The 24,655-nt window shown below is 43.9% G+C and overlaps 2 protein-coding genes across 2 annotated transcripts in view; both read left to right on the forward strand.

Moving 5' to 3' along the window:
* Positions 1-24,655, forward strand: part of LOC311061803 (1-phosphatidylinositol 4,5-bisphosphate phosphodiesterase gamma-2-like) — a 90,057-nt gene that overhangs the window by 9,004 nt on the left and 56,398 nt on the right. The window lies entirely within an intron of this gene.
* LOC311061216 (1-phosphatidylinositol 4,5-bisphosphate phosphodiesterase gamma-2-like) lies at positions 1,770-23,555 on the forward strand (the record flags this gene model as incomplete). The annotated part of the gene is made up of 27 exons (XM_084079770.1): positions 1,770-2,079; positions 2,285-2,385; positions 7,172-7,290; positions 7,475-7,560; positions 8,192-8,312; positions 8,624-8,792; positions 10,368-10,466; positions 11,227-11,310; positions 11,554-11,637; positions 12,150-12,298; positions 12,535-12,723; positions 12,942-13,064; positions 13,473-13,653; positions 14,000-14,074; positions 14,319-14,434; positions 15,693-15,780; positions 16,205-16,283; positions 17,515-17,684; positions 18,666-18,740; positions 19,502-19,612; positions 19,919-19,985; positions 20,192-20,398; positions 20,619-20,767; positions 20,936-21,068; positions 21,250-21,414; positions 21,779-21,858; positions 23,093-23,555. 27 exons carry the CDS (start codon positions 1,770-1,772, stop codon positions 23,225-23,227), a joined length of 3,465 nt encoding a protein of 1,154 aa, XP_083935896.1. The 3' UTR covers positions 23,228-23,555.

The following is a 24,655-nucleotide window of genomic DNA, read 5'->3' on the forward strand; positions in this document are numbered from 1 at the left end:
GTCATGCCTATGTTCCCTCAGCCCTATGTTCCCTCAGCCCTATGTTCCCTCAATCCCTAACAATTTTATTTTATCCAAATTAGTCCCTATGTTCCCTCAGCCCTATGTTCCCTCAACCCTATGTTCCCTCATCCCAAATTAGACCCTATGTTCCCTCAGCCCTATGTTCCCTCATCCCAAATTAGACCCTATGTTCCCTCAGCCCTATGTTCCCTCATCCCAAATTAGACCCTATCTTCCCTCAGCCCTAATGTGCTGTTGGGGTCACCTGTTGGGTTCCCCCGGGCTCCCCAAGGTATCCCCCAAAGGTATAAGACTATATATAGATATATTATTAGTAAGTTATAAGTTATAAGACTTCATAAACTTCTCTTTACACCGATGATGATGGTGACCACAACATTAAATTGTGGCTACGTAGTGCAGCTCTGACGGCCTGCTGCTCCGAAAGCCCACCAGTATGACAGCCGTCCCTGGGCGCGGAGGTGGACCGGGGACCCCCGGGGGTCCCTGGCTCCGGAGGCTTAACTCGACCGGTGTGTCGGTGGGGTCAGGCCTCTCCAGCCAGGGACCCCCGGGGGGGCCTCGACCCAGCCCAGGGAGCCCCGAACCTGGGTACTCGCTCCAGTCCGGGGGGACCCCTGCCTCCGGGGTACACCCGGCTCTCCAGGCGGTCCCGTGGACCCACTCTTAAAGGGGAAATCCACCCATTTTCAATATTTAACTATGTCATTAATATAGCATAAAGGAGTTGTGTGGAAATAAGAAAAAAGTTCCCCCCTTTCTGTGTTGCCTTGAACTGGAGGATTGATTTTGGGTTTAACATTGCAAATTACAACATGATGAGCCCCCTCAGCGAGCGTTAAGCGAAGTGACAGACCGCGGCCCAAGCACCGCGGGGACCTGGTGGTACAAACCAGAATAGTCACCCCTGGGACTATTCTGAACTTAGCGCGTCGGGCCCGGCTCACCGGCCCCGCGTACCCACGCTTAAGCACCCCTCGGCGGGCGATAAGTCGGGGGGGGGGGTCCCGCGGCCTACAGACCGCAGGTACCTGGTGGTACAAGCGGTGCCGCAATAGTTATCACGCCCATTAGCAGGGTCTTGTTTCCTCGCTCAAGATTGTCTTCTTCCCTCTATGGTCTGAGCTGATTTCATTTCTCTTGGCTATGGTTTCGCTAGGTAGCTGGTAGGGACAGTGGGAATCTCGTTCGATTAACTCGGGCGCAGCCACTGCTGAGTTGCGGGACAACCGCGGCGCCGGGCACAACCCACATAGATATATGTAGCTGCTCGCAGGTTCATGTCAAGTTCGCCCGCCCCCAACCCCATCAAGGTAACTTGCCTTGTGGGTCTACAATCGGGAACTTTGGTTTACTCAACTCCTGCGTGCGCCACCTATGTTGTCTACACCCATATCAGTTACTGTCCCGGCGTGGTCACTTGGCAGTGACTGCATGCCCAACTCAGACAAGTCTGCAGCGCCCTTTAAGACAAGCATATGCTACTGGCAGGATCAACCAGGTAGGCCTCCTGTTCCGCCACGGAGACAGGAGGCCGGGGCCTCTCTGCACGTGGTCCCTCCGCGCCTGGTCGGCAGCGTCCGCCGAGCAACCAGAGGTGCACCAGAGGTGCACTAGAGGTGCCAGCGGGGCCCTTGCAAGAGCTAGGGTTACGATTGCCAATCGGTCAGAATCAATTGTGGGTTCCACGGCCCTTGCAGGCGGCTTTGTTCCCGGAACACAGTGCTTTGACTAGAGTGGCCACCATGGCCGACGGCGGGCCCTGCATTCGGGCAGGCCTGCCATCCGTCCCGAGCATCCGCACGCCGGATCAACATATCCGGTCTGGGAAAAGTTGCCGATTGTACCGGGAGAGAATTTCAAAAGAGGGGGCCGTGCCCGAGCGGAGGCCTCTGTCTTCCCATAAGCCCGATGGCCACCGTGGCCTCCAATTTCGTGGCTCTTTCCCCCCTGTCGGGGAGGGGGGGAAGGGACCCATGGCCATCGCCACTCGGCCCACCCGGGCCGCCCCAGACGGAGCCTCGCGTCGGGCATCGCCACGGCCAAGCTCCACAGGTACGTTCTAGAGCGAGTGGGCGTCCCGACCGGGAGACTTTTTCACAGGAGGGAGGCAGGGACGAGCGGGACGCCTCTGGGCCACGGGGAGGGGACAGGGAGGTACGACGTGGAGATCCAGGGCAAGCCCCAGACGAGGCTCCGTCGCCCTAGCTATCCTATGGCACCAGTCGGCCCTTGTCCGTAGCTTCCCCCTCTCCACCAGGGGAGAGCCAGGGAGCCCAGGGCGACCTAAGGCTGCAACACTTCAGGCTGCAACCTCCAGGATCCATGGCCCTGCGAGGCACGGGGACGCCCCCGAATATGGTGCACCATGTCCGGCCATGGTCCCTAGCTACCCTATGGCACAAGTGGCCACTTTCCCCCCCATGCGAAATTTCACGCATGGGAAAGGCCGCGAGCCCTAAAGCTCCTGAGCCTTCCGGAGCTTTTTTCGGGTTTTTCGGCCGCCGTTTGCCCGGGCAGCCACTCAGGGGCCCGGGGGGGGGAGGGTGGGGGGGGGGACCGACGCGTGCGCACCCCCGGCCCGGATCCAACGAGCCCTCCGTCGGCCCCGGGCGACCCACGGACCGGGAGGTACCGGCCGTTTTAGTCGAAAAAGCGCAGATCGACAAGCCGAAAAAAGTTAGAATTTTAGGCCGGGGGTCCTCCAGGGGTTCCCCGGGGACCTTTGGAGCCCATGCGGACACTTAGAATTTTTTTTTTTCAAAGAACCATGATTTTGGGGGTCTGTGCCGCCCCGTCGCTGCCCCAGGAAGGTGCCTCTTCCTGGGAATGGTCCCTACCTATCCGATGGCACCAGTTGGCTTAATGCCTCCCGGCACAGTGACGGGTTCACACTCGCCCGCTCTACCCGCCCCGGGAGACACCGTCCCGGGCACTGAGGTGGTCCATGGACCCCTGAGGGACCATGGACCGTGGACGGCGCCACCTGTGGTCGCCGGTGGTACCCACGACAACAGGCTTTTACAGGCTTTTACAAGCTTGTGGATCTGCTCTTTTTCCACCCGGATTCCGGCTTTCGGACCCGCGGGGCGTCGGAGCCGCGCCACGTAACCTTAAATTGTACGTGTTGAAAGCATATGTTCTGGGGGTATACGTATACGTGTACATTATGTCACAAGGAAAACTTGACCATGGTGACCATGACCATGACTGACCATGATGCTGACCATGCTACTGACCATGATACTGACCATGATGCTGACCATGATGCTGACCATGATGCTTGGGCAACATGATTGGCCAAACTTAATTGCTTTGACCTGGTCAGCTAAGACACATTAAACCCACGGTTCGCAAAGTGGGGTCCGCGGCATGGCCAGGGGGTCCGCGAAATATTTCACAGATTTAAAAAAAAAAAAAAAACATTTTTTTGATTAAAAATATTTTTTGATTATTATTTTTTTATGGGGGGGGGGGGGGGGGGCTAGTGAAAGTTGCATAAGTTCTTACTGTAATGGTGTATGTGATATGAAATGTGAGCTTACAATAATCACAGTAATCATTAATCATATTCCATCATATTCAAAGGCTATTGCAGAGAAATGAGACAGACTCCAGTCACTTTCAAATTAGAGCACTGCAAAGGGCAGGTGTGTGTGTCTGTTTACAGCTGACGCTCGTTGACGCTCGTTAATGTTATAGGCATCAGAGGCAATTATGCTTTTGCACTGTCAAATATAGGCCAACATCTAATCTAAGATTAGTGGGACTCATTCAAATGACCACCAGTGAGTCCCGGGACTCACTTCATTGAAAACCTAACAACATCAATGTATACATATTAGATGTATTAGATATTTATTAGATATTACATTGGTATTAAAGCTATTTTATTTGATTAGATATGTGATGTTGTTACCTGACAATTAGTTGACTTTTGGTGAAAATATATGGTATATATGTCGGTATCGGTTGATATCGGCAGAGGTGGACGAAGTATTCGACCCCAGTACTTGAGTAAGAGTACAGATACTCCTTGGTCAAATTCACTCCACTATAAGTAAAAGTAGCTCAGTCAAAATGTTACTCAAGTAAGAGTAAAACAGTAATTGTTTTTAAATATACTTAAGTATTCCAAAGTACATGCTTTGAAAAATACTTAAAGTACAAGTAGAAGTAGAAGTACATTTCTTAATTTTGATATCAATGAATTGCTGTAATGTTTTCACATGAATGTATAGGACCTTGTAACTCTTGTTTCAGAGAAGTACTGTAACTCTCTGAAACCACCTGCACTGCATGCACTGATGTGCTTGCTTCTAGACGTTATACAAAGCCTTCAGAAACACCTATAAAAACATAGAAATGACTGAGGAACCAGAACTAAATACTTTTACTCCTATGCACCCATACAAGATGTAACAAAGAGGCGAGCGGAGGGGGAAGCCAGAAACACGGCTAGTGTGAGAGCAGAAGTTAGGCCAATTGCATTTTAAGGAAGAAAAAAAACAGCCAACCTAAAGACCAAACCGCACCAATGCAACTAGTTGCAACTCCTTGCAACAAAACCGTTTTAAGGTCAACCACACCAATGCAACTCCTTGCAACTGCCATTGGGGTTAATGGTTGCAAGTAGTTGCATGTTGCAACTCCTTGCAACATGCATGGCGAAACATTGTTGTGGATGTGGAGTGGGCTTAAAAGTACTCAGTACTTTATAGCCTTCCTAAAAATATACTAGAGTAAAAGTAAAAAAATCTAATACCCAAGAAAAGTACAGATCCTCAGAATCTGTACTCAAGTACAGTACTCAAGTACATTTACTCCGTTACTGTCCACCACTGGATATCGGAATCGGAAAGTAAGAGTTGGACAATATCGGAATATCGGATATTGGCAAAAAAGTCAATATCGAATATCCCTAACATTAAGTTTATTATTTTTAAATTGAAGCACCTACTAAAAGTCACCTTTAGACTGGTCATTTTACATGTCTGTTTTTATTAGGACTGTAGAAGTGTTCATTTTCTGAAGTCTGAACCATTAAGATCAGTTACTTGAAAAGTGTTATGTCAGGTTTTACACAAAAGCAATTTTAATAAAATTACTATTGGCACATGACTCATATAGTAGTAGTGGTTTCTGTTTATGACTATGAAATGGGTCTGATTTTGATTGAAACGTTGTTTAATACAGATAGTTCCAATGGCATCTAAATGGACACATGTGGTTGTAAGTATATGCTTATCGCTGCTGCGAGGATGAGGGGAATACTTTTATCAGTCATAGGAAAATTATAGGTAAATTATTTTATTTTATCCATTTCAACCTAAACTTATAGAAATCGTTTTGATGACTGAAGCAAATAACCACTCCTGATATTTACATAATACTGACATGATACTGACCATGATACTGACCATGATACTGCCATAATACTGACCATGATACTGACCATGATACTGACATGATACTGACATGATACTGACCATGATACTGACCATGATACTGACATGATACTGACATGATACTGACCATGATACTGACCATGATACTGACCATGATACTGACATGATACTGACAGACAGACAGACAGACAAGACAAGACAAGACAAGACAAGACAAGACAAGACAAGACAAGACAGACAAGACAAAACATTAGAATATTACATGGGCTGATGGAACATAAGGCTGAAGGAATATAGGGCTGAGGGAACATAGGGCTGAGGGAACATAGGGTCTGTTTTGGGATGAGGGAACATAGGGTTGAGGGAACATAGGGTCTAATTTGGGATGAGGGAACATAGGGCTGAGGGAACATAGGGCTGAGGGAACATAAGGCTGAGGGAACATAGGGCTGAGGGAACATAGGGTTGAGGGAACTTGAGTACGCTCCCGATTTAGCTTGTCTTATGTTTGTCTCCCCCGTCTGCACCTCATCCAACTCAGATCTTGACTGATCCTTGTTTTCTTCAGTAAAAGCAGCACAGTTAATTAATTCTTCATCACCGATCTCATCAAAAAAACTGTCTCCTCCTCTGTCTGCTCCTCCTGTCTTCCCACCAGATGTTGACTGTTCCATCTGCTCCCCAGGAACACTGTCTCCTCCTCCGTCTGCTCCTCCTGTCTGGCCAGCAGATGTTGACTGTCCCATCTGATCCCCAGCAACAGCCTTATTAGCTTTCCATTTCGCATCCCAATCGAGTTTTGTAATTCTTTGGTTCATTTTTCTTTTTTCCTGCTCCAGTTTTTGTATATAAAGAAGGACTTGAGTCGATGTCTTGAAGGCCTGCTCCTGCAATTCCTTCCGGCTTTCCATGAACTTGCACTGATAATTTAGAAGTACCAAGTTGTTACGAATTATTTCTCCTTCACCGGGGTTTAGCTTTGGTAGCTTTTCTGGAGTACCCATTTTTTTGAGAGCTGCTTATAGACTATATGCAGAGGTCTGTCAAGAGTGCTGGACTTAGCTTAGAAGCCGGCTTATATACTTTCATCTGTCACCTCGGAGTGAGAGGAAGAAAGACTATAGTTTATGCCACACTCAGAGATTTTTGGTTGACTCATCTAGTGTATGTGATGCCTTTTATGAAGTGATGTCACAATGAGTCAGCGCTTGCTCCGGAACAGCCCGATGTCAGTCATCTCCGCATACGGAGATTCCAAACCTTTCGTGCCGGATCCGAAAAACTGTGTATCGGGTCGGGTCGAGGCCTAGCTAAGATCGTAGGCAAAGGTCTGAGCTATCTGTGTGCGAAATTTGGAGTCTGTAGCACCAACCATGTGCTTTCAGGGCTCATCCATGCGATTCGGGCCAATTTGGATTCGGCGTCCATTGGCTTCAATTAGTAGTCAGGACTCCGCATATGGAGATTCCGAACCTTTCGCGTTGGTTCCGGAAAACCGCATATCGGGTCGGGTCGAGGCCTAGCTAAGATCGTAGGCAAAGGTCTGAGCTATCTGTGTGCGAAATTTGGAGTCTGTAGCACCAACCATGTGCTGTCAGGGCTCATCCATGCGATTTGGCCCAATTCGGCCTCGGCTTCAATTAGTAGTCACGACACGATGAAGATAGTGTTGAAAATGGGTGCTCAGTTTAGAAGCATGTCCCTTACTTGTCTGTCTGTTCTCTCTGTATCATTCACAGTTTTTAAGTTTCCTGTTTTCCAAGGAGAACTCGATTTGGGATGAGAAGTTCTCAGAGATCAACAACCTGGACATGAACGAACCCCTGTCTCATTACTGGATAAACTCCTCACACAACACGTCAGTACTGTGTGACACACACACACACACACACACACACACACACACACACACACACACACACACACACACACACACACACACACATACACAGAGTACAGTTTTCTTATTAGTAACCTACTTTTCCCCCCTGCCAATTATTATTTTGAGAATTCTGTCTCATTTGAACATATTTGTCTTCAAGGTACCTGACAGGTGACCAGCTTCGTAGCAAGTCGTCCACAGAGGCCTACGTACGCTGCCTGCGCCTCGGATGTCGCTGCATAGAGTGTGAGTAGTTGAAATATCTTGAAATTGTTTGTATTACTCTCCCAGTATTCAATTATATCTACCAGTAACATGAATTATCAAACAATTAAAGCTGCAATCAGTAAGATTGATGTCCTACCTGAGATTTGAACCTGGGTCTACCATGGAAGTCCAGAAATCTTTACTGTTGAGCTATAATGGAACGTTTGGGCCAGCGAGATATTATTTGAACTTCATGCAATATCCCATGTCACCAGTAGGTGTCCTTTTCCACCTACCACAGTTTACAGTTTAGGCATTTAGCAGAAACTCTTAATCCAGAGCGATTTACAGTAAGCAAGGACACAAGATAATACATCAAATGCATAGAAATAGTAATCTAATAATAAAGTAATACATAAGTAAACCAATAATCTAATAATAACTAATACATATGTAAACCAAGAACCTATCATCAGCCTACTTTGAAACTATACACACTATATAGGATGCCAGGTCAACAGATTTAGATATATATATATGTTAGATATATTATATTATCAGTCTAAACAGTGTAATGTAAAAAAAAAATCAATAATCTGTACATTGAAACTATACACACTTATAAACTCAGATGCATGCATGATTTGAAGTATCCTTTGTATAATTACAGTGGACTGCTGGGATGGTCCTGGTCTGACGCCAATCATCTACCATGGAAATACCCGCACGTCTAAAATCGAGTTTGCAGACGTGGTCAAAGCCATCAACGAGCATGCCTTCATCACCTCAAAGTTAGTGTCAGAATAAGCCTCTCTCCATTTCTGTTATTATCAACAGTACAATGGACCACAATGGAAACGAGGCCCCCTGGGCTTTTTGTGTTATCCTTCTAGCACAACCTTTGTCCGTACTACCTGTTCAACTTCTGTTACAAATGTGTTAAAAAAGTATTCAATTAAATTCATCAAACCTCCAATCATCACCCTCAAACGAATGTGCGCGAGCACACACACACACACACACACACACACACACACACACACACACACACACACACACAGACTAAAGACTTGGTTGTTGTTATTCTTATGTCATACCACAGTTACCCAGTGATCCTGTCCATAGAGCAGCACTGCAACTTAGAGCAGCAGTCTCAGATGGCTGCTATCTTTAAGGAAGTGTTCGAGGACAAGCTGCTGACCGAACCTGTGGAAGAAAACGCTGAACAACTTCCCTCTCCAACACAACTCAAGGGAAAGATCATCATCAAGGTGCAGTAACCGCTGTTATGTCACTGAGACAAATCCATACAACAATAAAAAGTAACATAGGGGAAAAGAATGAAGGAAAATGGAAAATAATCATACTAATATAGAACCAATAAGAAACACAAAAAAAGGTTCCGAATCAACAACTGAAATCCACTTTCAAAGAAAGAAGAAAACCAGCATATCTTGACACATGGATAACGCAAACAAACATAACAAACACACCCCCATGAAAAAGGAGTTGCCACTGACCAGTGGTGTTTTCTAAGTTTTTTTTCGTAGGGTTTACCACAATTATTCTCTCCCACCAAATGAAATAACCACTCTATTGTTAAATTATTGTATGGATTACTTCAAAGCTCCAATGGCCAGTGGTCGTTATCACCTCAAGACAATATATACAGTAGCTACACATCACCACGGACACCCCGTTATCACATGAAAAAGGCTATTTGAACTGAAGTCTACATTCTTGCTGCCCCCAGCCCCTCCTCCTGCGCATCAGATATGCTTCCTCAGATGGTTACTGGACGGTATACGATTTCTTTCCAAATTTTCTTGGACAGTATACTATGTACAGGGGTGCACATAACTTTTTAGGTCTGGTACGCAGAAGAGCACCTGGACATGTGACTTGGTGCGCATGGCGCCCGTCCCGTTTTGTCAACGGGGGGGGGGGGGGGGGGGGGGTCAGCCCGGACTTTTTTGGCGAGAAAAAAAGGACGCTCTGCTTCTAAATTCCGCCGATTTTCGCCGTTTTTTTTTCTCACGCTGTTAGATAAAGCCCCCAAGGTTGGTGCCCTGTGCTGCTGCGCTGATTTTATCCGCCAGATTGGGACGTTCACGGCATATTTTGCACCATTACGGTGCGTTCATCATCGGTGACGAGTGCCTCTAACAGCCGCTGCTGGCTGCGTGCACGCAGCGAGGCAATGCGAGGCGATGCGAGGCGACGCGAGTCATATCTCTCCCCCTGTGCCTAATGGCTGTACATGGGGCCGACGGGTGCTTTAGAGTGATTGTGTGAGTGTGGCTTCAGGAAGTAAATTCCTAGCCTCGATCTCCAGGCTTTTATTTTTTAGTTTTGCTAAAAAATAAAAGCTTGGAAATTCCTGTCCCAGCTGTTGGTGCGCAAAAGCGCCTCGCGTCGCCTGATGTGGTGCGCATTTTTTATTTTGGGTGCGCATGCGCACCTGCGCACCAGTTATGTGCACCCCTGACTATGTATATAGCGTAACACGGTAGAACACACCACTGCCACTGACCCTGGTGCACCTACACCTCGAGCACTAGCTTTGGTTGTGTATTCAACACACAGCCTCAACGCTTCTGGATGGTCCACAGATTTAGCCACTTAAACCCTATATACTGAAGAAATCATTAATTGACACGCGCGTTCTCTCACACACACACACACACGCACGCACGCACGCACGCACGCACGGACGCACACACACACACACAGGAAAACACAAGATTCTCTGTCCCGGCATGGTGGCCTAGAGGCAAGAGATAACAATACAACCAAAGAACTTCTATTCTTCTCTATTCTTCTGATGTTCTGTGGTTGTCTTGCAGCACAAGAAGCTTAAGGAGTCCAAGAAGGAAGACGGCAGTGGCTCATGTCAAAGTGTCCCTGAGCAAGGCACTGAACCACTGACTGCTCCCGATGAGCAGGTTGGTGCCTTGCAAGATTTGCCTGTCTTCATTCTGTACCTGTCTACAGTATAGCAGTGTTAATTTTGACAGCAAATTTTGAATTAGCTTTAGTCATATTTTAGTAATTTGAAATGTTTTAGTTTTAGTCCTATTTTAGTGTGGTGTTGGCGGACCTCGATGGCGTCGTAATACCTGATTTTACACATGGTTGCATGCTGAAAGTAGCCGATCTACAAGCTCACAACGAGCTTACAGATCGGCTTGTGAGCTGCTATTTTCAGAGCGCAACACCCGAGCGCAACCAAACATAAAATGACATGTCTTTTAGTTCTACTGGATCTCTTCTCCACTAGTCCCTCCCTAACATTTTAGTTTGTATTTGTTGACAAAATTGTCAATATATTTAGTCTTAGTTTTAGTCATCATAGCTTAGCTTTTAATTACATTTTTATTTCGTTTTGGTCAGTGAAAAAAGGTAGTCGACGAACATTTTTCGTCATGGTTTTAGTCGACGAAATTAACCCTGCTGTATAGTCTTTAGCATGGATGGAATCAATTAGTATGTAACAATTACATTTCAGGGGATTACTACAGCTAGCCTACCCTCTTAGTCTCTCACAGCCGGCCCACAAATTCTGCTTAGCTCACTGTGAAAACTGAGTGTGCAAGATTTATGTTGGCTTTGCGACACCCAGTGCCCACTTGCTTATGGTGTGCATTTTGAATACTTGCTGTAGAAAAGGGGTCTATCTCTATATGTTCTGTTGTTCTCTTGCAGCACAACACACAGAGCATGGAGACTGGGACATCAAGGACGTTAGACAAAAATGGCGACCTGCATATCTGGGATCCCATAGACGAGGTACTGTGTAGCAGTAGCATGGCTCGGGAGCCATTTGTGGGTAATGTTATATTGTTCAAAAGGTGGGTTATTTATTTAAAGCATCATATCTTGCAGTTTTCTAAGCAAAATGTTGTCGTGCTTGGACTCAGAAATCAGGTTAACGGGGTAGTGAAGCCAAAATGTTGAGAAACACTGCCTTAACGGAGTGAAACAAATGAATTTTCTGTATGTATTTTAATCTCTGTTGGATTTTCTCTGCAGCGGTGGAATACACACTACTGTAAAATCACAAATGGAAAACTGTATTATCTAGAGAAGGAGGACAAACTGGAAGACCCCGGAGAGGTAAAGCAGTGAGAGAATTGTGTCTGGGTACAACTTCCATCATAGGGGATCAATTCTTGAATACAATTCTTCATAGAAAATTCCAGAGTGTTTGTTTAATTATTACACTCTCAGAGTAAAACTCTCTGAGAGTAAATCTTACACTTGATGCTGATTTTCTCTCCAGGCACAAATGATAAATCCTAAACCCTTCTTCTTCCACACACATCTGTTTTTATCTCTCTTCCACAAACCAGTTTAAGGGTGCGGTCACACCAAACTTTAATTTTGCCTATGTGGGCGGCTTCTGCCAATGCTTTTCAATGGGAACGGAGCGTTTTTTTGCCGAAATTCTCGAGTCAGAATTAAAGTTCAGTGTGACTGCACTCATATTTCCTTATTTTCCTTATTTCACTGCCTCTCTTCCTCACAATGTCTTTGTCTTTGTACCTCCTGTTCACGTCCCTCCATCATCCCCTCCTTGCCTCCCTCTGTTATCCACCATCCTCCTTCCTATGTCTTATTCATTTCAGCGCCACCGTTTTGAGCCGTGGTTCCACGGCCGCGTGCCAGAGGGCAGGCAGATGGCTGAGAGGCTGCTCCAGGAGTCTGTTGGCAGAGATGGAACCTACTTGGTCCGTGAAAGTGACAAATCTGTCGGAAACTACACTCTCTCCTTCTGGTACTAAGTCCACTTGATTTAGTTCAGAGCGTAACTTGAACTGAACATTTGAGTGCAAGCTGATTTGAGTGCAAACCTTTTAATTTACTAAACATAATCTGAAATGGCTTATAATGATTGTGTTCCATATGGTGTGTATGCTGACTGGTGTGATGAGGGAATTTAATTAGTTGTGTCTGAATTATTCTGTGTGGTGTGTTACATCGATACATTTGTGTTCATACATGTACCTATAGGCGCAGTGGGCGTGTCCATCACTGTCGTATTCAATCTGGTTCAGAGGGTTACAACCTGACACCTCAACGTTACTTCCCCGACATCTACACTCTGATCCAGCATTATGGAGACAGCCCCATGTGTTTCAAAGGGTTTGAACTGTGTCTCACAGATGTCATGCCTCAGCCTGACCCACACCTGAGAGAGAGGTAAGTCTTACTTAACCACACGTACATGCCGTGGTGCATCCGGCTTTGTCGAGCGTCTATACGGGGGGGAGGGAAGCCGGACGAGGAGGGTGATATTTGTCACTGGGCTGGGCCTATGACACCAGCACATGCACTCATAATCATCACACATATACAGCCACACTTGCATACAACATGCTAACTCTAAAATATTAGACCTGCGTGTGTTGTTTTTGCAGTTGGTTCTACAGTAACCTGAGCAGAGGCCAGGCGGAGGACTACCTAATGACAATCCCCAGAGATGGAGCTTTCCTCATCAGACAGAGAGAGGGAGAGCCAGACTCCTTCGCCATCACCTTCAGGTAGCAGTGGTACATTATGACACAATACATACAACCCTGCAGAGAACCCTTTGAGTGTGTCAGTAGACGACACACATTCCCAGTATATGTAATTAATAACTGTAACTCGCTTAATTTATATGGAACTCCACCCACTACAAAGCTGTTAAAGCTGTTAAGTTAAGACTAAGTATTAAAATAATACTTAGTCTTAACCACTTAAGCTCTATTCTATAATTCAGGTATTCAGAAAAGGCTGATCTACAAGTATTTTAACATTTAGATTTTTTTTTGTCAAATTCTGACTTTTCACCAGTTAAGACATGCACAAAATAGCGATGTCATGTCATGGCTAAAAGTCACAATTAGAATTGAACAACAAGTTCCTGTATTTGTCATATTTGTCCTCACTTGCTTGTTGTCTCTCAGAGGAGAAGCTAAGGTGAAACACTGTCGCATCCAGAAAGAGGACGGCATTTACCGCCTGGGCACCACCATGGAGTTTGACAGCCTAGTGGAGCTGGTCAACCATTTCAGGAAAAAGCCACTGTACCGCAAGATCAAACTACGTTACCCAGTCACCCCTGAGTTGATGAACCGCTTCAGCATGGTGAGTGAGTCTGCAGGGAGGGAGGATGTATGCTAGATAGACAGACAGACAGACCTTTATTGACCTAGTTGTTGTAGCGGTAAGGATGAAACAAATAATCAGGAAAAGGTTGAGTACAAGAATACGAAAAATAGGATAACAACATAAAAGACGACTTAATATTCAACCTTGCCCTCTGCGTCTGGGTTGGTTAAGTGTGCATAATGTGTCGACTAAAACTAGACAAAAACTAAAACATTTCAGATGACTTAAATATGACTAAAACTAAATTGATTTTTATTCAAAAGACTTTGCAAATGTCTACAGACATTCACTCCTAACTCCTGGTGTAACTCTGTCTCTATAGGAGCAGGACTGTGGTTCTCTCTATGATGTCAAATTATATGTGGACCCTAATGAGACTAAGGCTGAGCCATCAATGGTACGTGTACACAACAGTGACTGATGGTACAGTGCCATTCACTTAAATATGTGCATGTATTCTCCTCTATTCTTTCCTCTATTCTTAATGATAGATGATTATTGTGTGTGTGTGTGTGTGTGTGTGTGTGTGTGTGTGTGTGTGTGTGTGTGTGTGTGTGTGTGTGTGTGTGTGTGTGTGTGTGTGTGTGTGTGTGTGTGTGTGTGTGTGTGTGTGTGTGTGTGTGTGTGTGTGTGTGTTCTAGCCTCCAATTACTGTCAGAGCCCTGTACGCCTACCAGGCCAAGGGGTCAGACAAGCTCAGCTTCAGTGAAGGAGATCTGATACACAACGTGTCCAAAGAGACTGAAACTGAAGGATGGTGAGGACATGCACACTCTCATACACATGGCACAGCATATAGCACTGTATTCCAGTAGTACCAAAACCTTTTATAGGTCTTTGTGGACTATGGGCCCTATTCCAGGTTCAATTTGCTAAAGCCACTAATACCGGATTTAGGACGAGGCAAGGGGCGTTCCCCAGCAAAAGTTGCTATTCTGGGACATCTCCCTTACCCGCTAAACACCTGCGCCACCCATTACATTATGCATAGGTGTGGTTTGGGTGTTACAATGATAAAACCAATCACTGTGCCAGATGCCATTACCTTTAAGAGAAGACTGCGCTAGCCATTATCCCCAATCCAATATACACTCTCCTATCTCCCTGTATGCAGTGTTGTTGCCTGGTCTGATTATTATAAGCCACATTGGGCTTGTTTTTCTGAAGTTGCTTGTAAATAATGGTAGAACGGTTGTGAGCTTGTAGATCGTCTATTTTCAAATAGCCAACATATATAAATATGCACATTGTTTAATGGACAACATATATAGGTTTGAAGTGCTCATGTGGCCTATTATAGTCGCTTCTTTTGGGCTTGTTTTCATAGACCTGGTTGCTTATTTCTCGCAAATTGTGGCAACAACTCTGCTGCCGCACTGAGGGGATTATACATGGAGCACACACACCCGATGTTCTAAGCTCTGGACTTTGATTGCCTTTCAATAAAACCACATTTGATAGACATTTTCAAAGAGTCGTGTAGGGGGGAAAAGAGCAGACCAAGTACATAGCCAACAGTCAAGTAAATATTGAGGGTTTAAAGGTTAACTATCTGAAAATACACATTAACATGAATCCAGCTATCTATGACATCTATGAAAAGGTTTAATCTACAACACAATGTAATTGTGTTGTGGGGGTCTCTGCTTCATCTCTCTCTCAGCTAGGGGGTCCTTGGGTTGAAAAACGTTGAAGAACCCAGGTCTATGATGTATCTACAGTATGACATATAACAACAGTTTGGAGGTTCCATTAAAACATTTAAGTTAAATATTTCAGTTTTATAAAACGGTGGTTCTGAAATGACCCCGAAATTAATACATATTTGGCAACAGACCCTCATCTGAAAACATTTTGTGCCAGGGACCGCCATACAAGATTTGTGTTATTAAAAAGATTAAAAGATGTTTGAATAGTATATTCAAACGCTATGACGTCCAGTACTCTGCATTGCATAAAGATGGTCTTTCCTCCAGGATTCATCACACTGCTCTCTACTCTCCTACTCTCTGCAGGTGGAAAGGGGACTGTCATGGGAATCTGCAACTGTTTTTCCCATTAAGCTACGTAGAGGAAGTGTACAAGCCTGAGATTAAACAGAAGGTATACATTAGAACTTCAAGGGATAGTTCACCCAAAAAATTACTTATTTTCTATCAATTTCTCACCCCATGGAGCCTTGAATTCATGGAGATTTTAGTTTTTGTCGCATTCCTGAGACAATAATTTGATGAAAGGCGGAGTTGGTAGGAGACTCAATGGAGACTCTTTGAGTCCACCGGTCATCAATCTTAGGAATGTGACAAAAACTTCAAGGCTCCATGGGGTGAGAAATCGAAAGAAAAAAAGTCATTTTGGGGGTGAACTATCCCTTTTAATAGGGTTTCATTGATAGATTGATACAAATGTAACTACCACACACTCAAAAAACACATTTCAGCATACGAAGGTGTTGTGTGAAAATAGCCCATCTACAATGTCATCTTTTTAGAATCTCTTTTTTTTTCCTTCTCTTGTAATGAAACAGGAAGATGATAACCTACTGAGTACACTATGTCAAGGTGTGGTGGACATCACTAAGTGTAAGGTCCAACGTGTACCCAACTGTGAGTATATATATGTCTCAGTATGTAAGTGAGGTACATACTCTGCAGTCTGCACTAATAAATTAATTATTCCATAAGTATATACTGTCTGTGTGTGTACACACTACGCACGTGCGTGTTTGTATTTTATTTATTATATATATTGTATATGTTAGAGTACAAACACGAAACCGGTAAGATTGAAAAAGGCTCGCTCGTTTTGAGTCTTCGAACCGAACGCTCCGCTCTGCCCCGCAGACGGAATAAAAACAAAAAGAAACACCCGTATCACCGCTAGGGACGCATTCCTATGCATCCCTGCCGGGCGGCAAAGTGGAAATCCGGGTGTTGTTAAAACGTGAGCCACACGCTAGCTGCTGGCTAAGCCGGCGGCCGACCGCTCAGGGACTATATCCGCCCCACCCCTTTTTGCCGACCGTGTCTGCAAGAAGGAGGAAGCATTTTGTGCGTCTTGCTGCCGTGAGCCCCACCCGTTTTGACCCCCCCAAAAAAATCGCCCGCACGTGCCCGTAGGGCAGGTGCCATACCTTGTGCCATACCTTGGCTCCAAAACATAAAATGATTATTAAAAAACAAATATATATATATATATACACTATGCATTTTGGGAGGTTTGACCCCCCCCAAAAAATCGGCCGCGCATGCCCAGGATAGGTGTCCCTTATTTTAATCTCTGGGAGTTGGCAACCCTAACCCTTGCCATACCTTAGCTTTTGCTGAACTGACGCCACTGCAAATCACGTTTCTTTTTCGATCTTACTGGTTTCTCGGACGTACTGTCATATACGGAATCTAAAATGACGTCTACATTGTGTCTGGATCTAAAGGTAGCTATAACCATTATTTTATACTTTGGCTATTCAAAAATAGCAGATATACAAGCTCATAGCGCAGCACCGAGTGCCGCACTTTGAGCTTGTAGATCTGCTATCTTTGAAAAGTCTTGACAATTTGTGCAAACCTATGAATATATATTTTTTTAAAGCGAACATTTTTAACTTAAATCTTTGCTTCTGGGGGGTTCCTGGAATGAAATATTTTGAGATGGGGGTCCGCGACCAAATACATATCATTTTGGGGGTCCTTGACATGAAAAAGTTTGAACATAGCAACATAGGTTTTTCAGAAAACTGAAGACATTTGCAGATGCGTTCCGGATTGAATGCGTTAAAGTGGACTATTTGCGTTTCCTCAATTCTCTCCTTCCTTCCTTCCTTTCTTCTCTCTCCAGCAAAGAATGGGAAGGATCACGTGATGACTCTTCAGGATGTGGAGAATGACAGTCTGCAGTTTGACTTGGCAGCAGACTCAGTGGAGGAGCTTTATGAATGGTACCAGGTGGCCTGGTCCCATTCTAATGAGTCTCAGATCAACCAGCAGTTAATTTCACATGAACATGAGGCCAGTATCTAATATCCAGCATCACATCATTTCTTTTACGTCATCCCTAAAGAGTTGGCTCAAGAGAACTAGAAGCTGGTCCGAAAAACTAACCTCTATTTATGGACAGCTTGGCTTTTATAAAAGTATTGTTTTAGATTTAGATTGTGGGTCTATTTTGGATTTATTCTGTATGTATATTTCTATATTTGTTTGTTAATCCTTATGCCCCCCCCCCCCCCCCTTCGTGTGGAAGGCACACTCATGCTTCTACCTCACAGTGGTGGAAAGTAACTAAGTGACCTCAACAATTTGTAGGTATTTTTACTTTACTGGAGTGTATCCAATTTTCGATTACTTTTACTTCTACTCCACTACATCTCAGAGGCAAATATTGTACATTTTATTATAACTACAATTATTTGAACACTTTAGTTACTTTGTAGTTTTTGACAATTTGTACAAAACCTACATTAATCACTTCAGCCCTATTATATTGAAACTTTGGCTATTTGAAAATAGCAGATCTACAAGCTCACAGCGCGTTGCGATGCGGCAGTTATACATATACTCATATTTATTGTTAGATATTGAGGGGCCTCAACCGGGATGGTTTACCAGGCTAACATAACTGTAGCCTAATTTCACTTTGAGGGGCAACAAATAAATATCAATATCACATATCATGACAATCAACCTCAAATTTGAATCACATGTTGAGGGGCCACGATAAAGTCTCTTCTGACCATACAGGGCGCCACAGGCGTGAGAAGTTGAACCATAGTCTTAGAAACGCTACTTTTCCTTACAGATTCCTCAGGCTGTGCCCATAACTTGCATCGGGGCAACCACTGTAACATATTCAAATCTGTAATGTAAACTGTAATTAATTTGTAAATGAATTGGTAATCTGTTGTTGATTCCAATGTATTGATCCTGTTCACAGTATACTGTGTTGTGTAATCCTTTCTTATTTAAATGTCATGCTTTTCCTTTCAACAGGACAAAGGAAAATCAAGTGTGAAGGAAAAGTCTTGGCTAAAACGACTTAGCAGCAAACGAAGTCATGGTGTTGAGGTGCTTTAGTTTTATTGAGTGGCTTTTTATTTCCCCATGTGTCGCTCTACACGGTATATTATTATTGCATGGCTTGGCTGAATGCTCGTTTCTGATTGGTCAATCACGCCATGCAGTGGAGTGATTGTACATTATGTCCAAAACCAATGGTCCATACTCCTTCCGACTCGCCAAACTTCTCCTCAGAAAGGGAGGTGATACAGTATAACTACAAATTGATGTCATTCCGAACTTTGTATGGGCGGACTTAGAACTTTTCCTCAGAACCCGCCGCGCACGTCCAGGTGTCCTGACTCTCAGAACTATAGTTCTGAAAGCCTTTCTGAACGGGAAGATTTTACGACGTCGGAAGGAGTATCTATTGGCCTTCACTTTCCTGGAAATGGAAAAAGAACCTGTGTTCCAATGGATCCAGTGTACTGTAGTTATTCTTTAGTCACAAGCTCTTGTTAATACAATCTTCATTGTATATTTCTATAACCCACGGACATGCTTAACCACTTTAAGTTTCACTTTCAAAATGTTTCAGAAATAGTGAAAATAGCAGATCTACAAGCTCACAACGCATCGTGATGAGAAGCACAGTGAGCTTGTATAGATCGGCTATTTTCGCTACTTTTGCGTGGCACTCTTTTTGTGAAAAAACTTAAAATGTTGAACTGTGGAGATAGAAGGTTTCTGCTCAACAGCAACTGTGCTATATTTTATATTGTTTTATGTATTATTTGCTTATTTAAATATCATGCTTTTCATTTTAACAGGACAAAGGGAAGAAAGCAAACCAGGATGGGAGAGGTGCCGAGCACAGTGCAAAATCAAGTGTGAAGGAAAAGTCTTGGTTTCAACGTAGCATACGAAGTCATGGTGTTGAGGTGCTTTAGTTTTATTAGGCTGCATAATGCAGTCAGTTACCGGCATTATTACTGATGATTATTTAGGAAAAATCTCATTGTGTAAATATATTGTGACAGTTATCTCCATAATATCTTCACAGTCATCACCCAGTACATTCAGTGTCAATATCTACATATATTTGGTTAAAAAAAAAAATCACAATATTTGATTTTATCCTTATTGCCCAGCCTTAAACCATAGGAAGATAGGCTGAACACTGAGTTGCTATAGGCTGTCAGAGTTATGCTTACAGGAAGTGGTTGCTTTGTTCTGTCCAACTTCAGACTTCCAGGGAGATGTCGGACCTAGTGGTCTATTGTCAGTCCCGCAGCAAGGACAAGGACAACTTTGGTAAACACACACACGCACACACACACACACACACACACACACACACACACACACACACACACACACACACACACACACACACACACACACACACACACACACACACACACACACACACACACACACCAAACAAACAACCTTACTTTCACAAAATACCCAAAAGCAAAAATACTCGCAAATATAAACACGAATGGTCTCATTCGTAGAAGTGACCGGAGACACCTACAAAGAGGTCCGCTCCTTCGGGGAGAACAATGTTCCAGAAAAGGACCAGAAAGGCTTCCTATTGTACAACAGCACGGGTCTGAGTAGGACCTACCCTAAAGGCGATCGTATCGACTCCTCCAACTATGACCCTTACCCTATGTGGGCCGCTGGTTGTCACATGGTGGCGCTGAACTTCCAGACTCCAGGTCAGTGGGCTGTTATCGGCCTTATTTTATACTTTTTCATACAGCGGTTTAAAATAGCTGATCTACAAGCTTACAACGCTTTGCGTCGTGATGTCTTATGAGCTTGTACATCTGTTTTTTTTTCTTCTTTTTTTTTCAGTCCAGTCAAAACTCCTTTGATTGCAGCTTTTCACTTTTGGGTATTGGATAACAAATATTGGATCATTTCATGTTTGTCTAGACAAATCCACCCAGTTGAACAGCGCCCTCTTCAGTCTGAATGAACGTACAGGATATGTTCTGCAGCCAAAGTTGATACATAACGATGGCTACAACCCCAACCATGACCCTCAGGACAAAAAGGTGTCCAAGAGCAGCATTGGCATCAGGGTAGGTCCCCACAGAAACACTCACACAGGGGCTGTTGTCGTTATGACAAAATCTGGAGTTCATTTAAGTCTAACATTAGAGTTGCAGTTTGCTGTGTACTATTTCTCTGTCATGGCATGGCCTGCTCAAGATGAATATTCTGTCACTGCTGATTTATACCCCATGCAGGTGCTTGGAGCCCGACACCTTCCTAAGCTAAACCGAAACATCAGCTGCCCTTTTGTAGATATTGAATTGTGTGGACATGGACACACTGACTTCAAGGCCGTTGAGAGCAAATTCACTTCAACTGTTGTCTTTCGTAAGTTGGGGGAATGTTGGAAGAATGGCGTGTTTAAAGGAGAAGTGCAGTAACTCTGGCAACACCGGGCAAGCTGATAATATGGTGCGCTGCCGCTGCGTTATCGTTTTCTGCTGGTTTTAGAATGAGGCTGCTTTAATTTTGAAGAAAGTTGACTTCCATTTTGATTTGTGTTTCCCAGCTGATAACGGTCTGAATCCAGTGTGGAGGACAAAAGAGCCAGTAACATTTGAAGTGTATGAGCCAGAGCTGACATTCCTACGTTTTGTGGTCAGTGAAGAGGACATGTTCTCAGACCCTTACTTCCTCGCTCAGGCCACGTTTCCTTTTAAAGGCCTCCGCACAGGTGGAAAACATGCACGCGTGTGCGCGCGCACACACACACACACACACACACACACACACACACACAGACACCAGTGGGGAAAAAAAGTACTCGCATATTTTATTTTATTTAAGTCCGGTAATCAAAATTTACTTGAGTGAAAGTACAAAAGTATTGTCAGCAAAAAATACTTAAAGTACCAAAAGTAAAATGACTCATTTTGCAGAACGTCCCATTTCACAAGTTCATAATGTATACAAATCTTTTGAAAATAGCCGATCTACAAGCTTACAATGCGTTGCGATATGACACATAAGAAGAAGAAATGTATGTACTTCTGTGTCTCTGTGTCTGCACGTGTTTATCGTGGTTCATGTTTTGGCAGGTTATCGTTCAGTACCATTGACGAATGGCTACAGTGAAAGCTTAGAGCTGGCCTCTCTGTTGGTCCACATTGATATAAAGGTGAGGAACAACACAAGCACAACCATAAGGTACAGATATATCAGCCTACCAGATCATCTTCTTCGTCTAAATGCAAGTTAGTTGTGGCGATAACAGCTGCTATCAAAGCTACGCCTACTGCTATGGAAACCAGTCACTGCACCAATACGAAGTGCTGCCCTATTAACCGCTTAAAGGTAGGGTAAGTGATATATTAAGTGAATTTTTAGAGTGTTCGAGTCATCAGTCCCAATTTCACTTGTTTAATCTGTATCCTGACTGAGTTATCTATCCCGATTGGATAAAATTGGTATCCTGACCTGAAAATGCATTTTCTGTTCAATAAAGAGCTGGAGAGACATGGAGACTCCTGTTACTGAACAAACACTCTATAGCAATGAGTACTATGAGAATATAGAGCTATTTAACACTATTTTAGCCAAAGAAAATCACTTACACTACCTTTAATTCCCATACTTAATTTTCTGGGGGCACCTATAAGGCAGTGGTTCTCAAACTTCTTCATGTCAAGGACCCCCAGTTTGATATGCATCAGACCACAGACTCCCATTTGATACAATTTTGATATCTGACCCCAATCAGCTGTTTTAATTTCACTCTGGAAGCGTACTGTACAAATGAACCAAATGGACTCTTAACGGGTCCATTTGGTTCCATTTGGTTCCATTTGGTTCCATTTGGTTCCATTTGTACGCTCTCAGAGTTACAGACACGTAAGGGTCCATTTGGTTACCTAAGTAACTATGGTATCAATCATTTGGCTGGGGACCCCCTGGAAACCCCTTAAGGACCCCTGGGGGTCCCCGGACCCCACTTTGAGAACCACTGACCTAGGAGTCTCTACTTGGTCCTCTTATTTATTCCCTCGAAATGCCATATCTCACTGGCGAAAATAGCCAGTTGGCTATTAAATAGCCAACTGGCTATTTAAGGCAATTTTGGCTATTTTTCACCGAACATACGCCTACTTTGACAAGTTCAGTATAGGGACACTAGGGTTCATGTGGTTCACCACTTATAAACCCTATATAATTGGTTGACCGGAGTCCCTCAGGGCTCTATACTGGCAGCCTTTCCGTTTTTGGTCTACATTAAATCTATCTATCTGCCGATCTACAAGCTCACAACACTGCATGAAGGTTTCCCCCCCCATGCAGTGTACGGATGCTGGGGGTTTTATTGGTTGAGAATTTGGATTGGTTCTGATATATATATATTTTTTTCTTAACCACAGACTGTTGCTATGGCACCGACCCCTGACCTTGGAGGCGCATGGACTCCTCCTACCCGTAGACGAGTCCCGCTCCCAAATCTGGACGTGGTCAACAACACCAGGCAGCCAATCATAACTGGGGTACGCAGACTATAGCCTGGGATCAATACCATCTTCGGGTTTCTGATCCGGTCGGAACGGTACGTCATGGTGGCCGGAACCACCGGCGCTGTGCATCTCCAAAATGATTCCCCTAGTTCAGGGGTCTTCAACATTTTCAGGCCAAGGACCCCCTAGCTGAGAGAGAGATGAAGCAGGGACCCCCTCTATTTTATATAAAATTGTGTTTCAGATTATTTTTTTCGTTTACTTGGTCTGCTCTTTTTCCGCACCAAACCTCTTTGCCAAAAATTAGCCGATCTACATCTACGATCTCTGTAGATCGGCTATTTTTTGGCAAAAGTTCTCCTCAGAAAAAGGGATGCTAGGGTTCAAGTGGTGAATGTAAAAACAAAAAATCATATCACACAAATATTTGGCGGACCCCCTGTAGTAACTCTGAGGACCCCCTGTTGAAGACCCCTGCCCTAGTTTAAAACATGTTTAGTTTGGTATAATTGTTTGGTTTCTTTTGGTATGATAATGGTTTGGTATGTCCAGGCTTTCCTCCACGGTGGAAAGTCTGGTGACACGAGGTTACGCAGACTACAGCTGCTTTGAACTTTAGTGACCCCGGACAAAATGATCTCCAAAGACCTGAACATACTGTAGGCTTACTCTACGTAAGAAAGCAGCAGGCCAGCACACAGAAAGTTGTGATGGATTTATGGTGAAACCGTTATAAACCCGGGTTAAAATGTAAACAGTTTATTATATGACATAGATTTAAAGTACTACACCTCTGTAATACCTCTGTAAAAAAAAAAAAAAGATGAAAAAACCTTAATTGTTTTTAAGGCACTTGATTGTTTAGCACCTTTCTGATTGCCTGCCCAAATATGTTCCAACCCGTCTCCTTAGGGCATCTAGTGCTGGCCTCCTCGATGTGCCAAAAATGAAGGAAAAAAAGCAGCTTTCTGCTTTTATGGGCCAACGGCCTGGGACAAGCTCCCATTACATACATTATAAGACAGGCAATGACCATAGATAGCTTTAAAAGCAAGCTCTAGACCCACTTTTTTTTACTCTTTGCTTTTAGTGGTTCCCTGCAAATGTAGATTTAGTATATCTTTCAGTAATTAGAGTCTGTGTGGTTCCTCATTGAAGTGTGTACCTTAATGACAGTTGCTCTGTGTGGTTCCCTGTAAATGTAGATACTGTAGGCTTACTAGGTCACTAGAGTCTGTAATCCTTCTAAGGTGATGTTTTGTTCTTGCTATTTTCTTGTATTGTTTTAATTTTGATCTTGCCTGCCTCCTTTTAATTTGTTCTTGATGATTTGTTTTATCTTATTGTTTTTATTTGATTTTGTTATTTTTCTTTCATTGATCTTTTTTATGCAAAGCACTTTGGGCTGCCTTTGATGTCATGAAAGGTGCTATACAAGTAAAGTTTATTATTATTATTAATAACAAAACACACAGT

Source organism: Gymnoscopelus microlampas (genome assembly GCF_963454915.1).
Source record: "Gymnoscopelus microlampas genome assembly, chromosome: 15".
Lineage (NCBI taxonomy): Eukaryota > Metazoa > Chordata > Actinopteri > Myctophiformes > Myctophidae > Gymnoscopelus > Gymnoscopelus microlampas.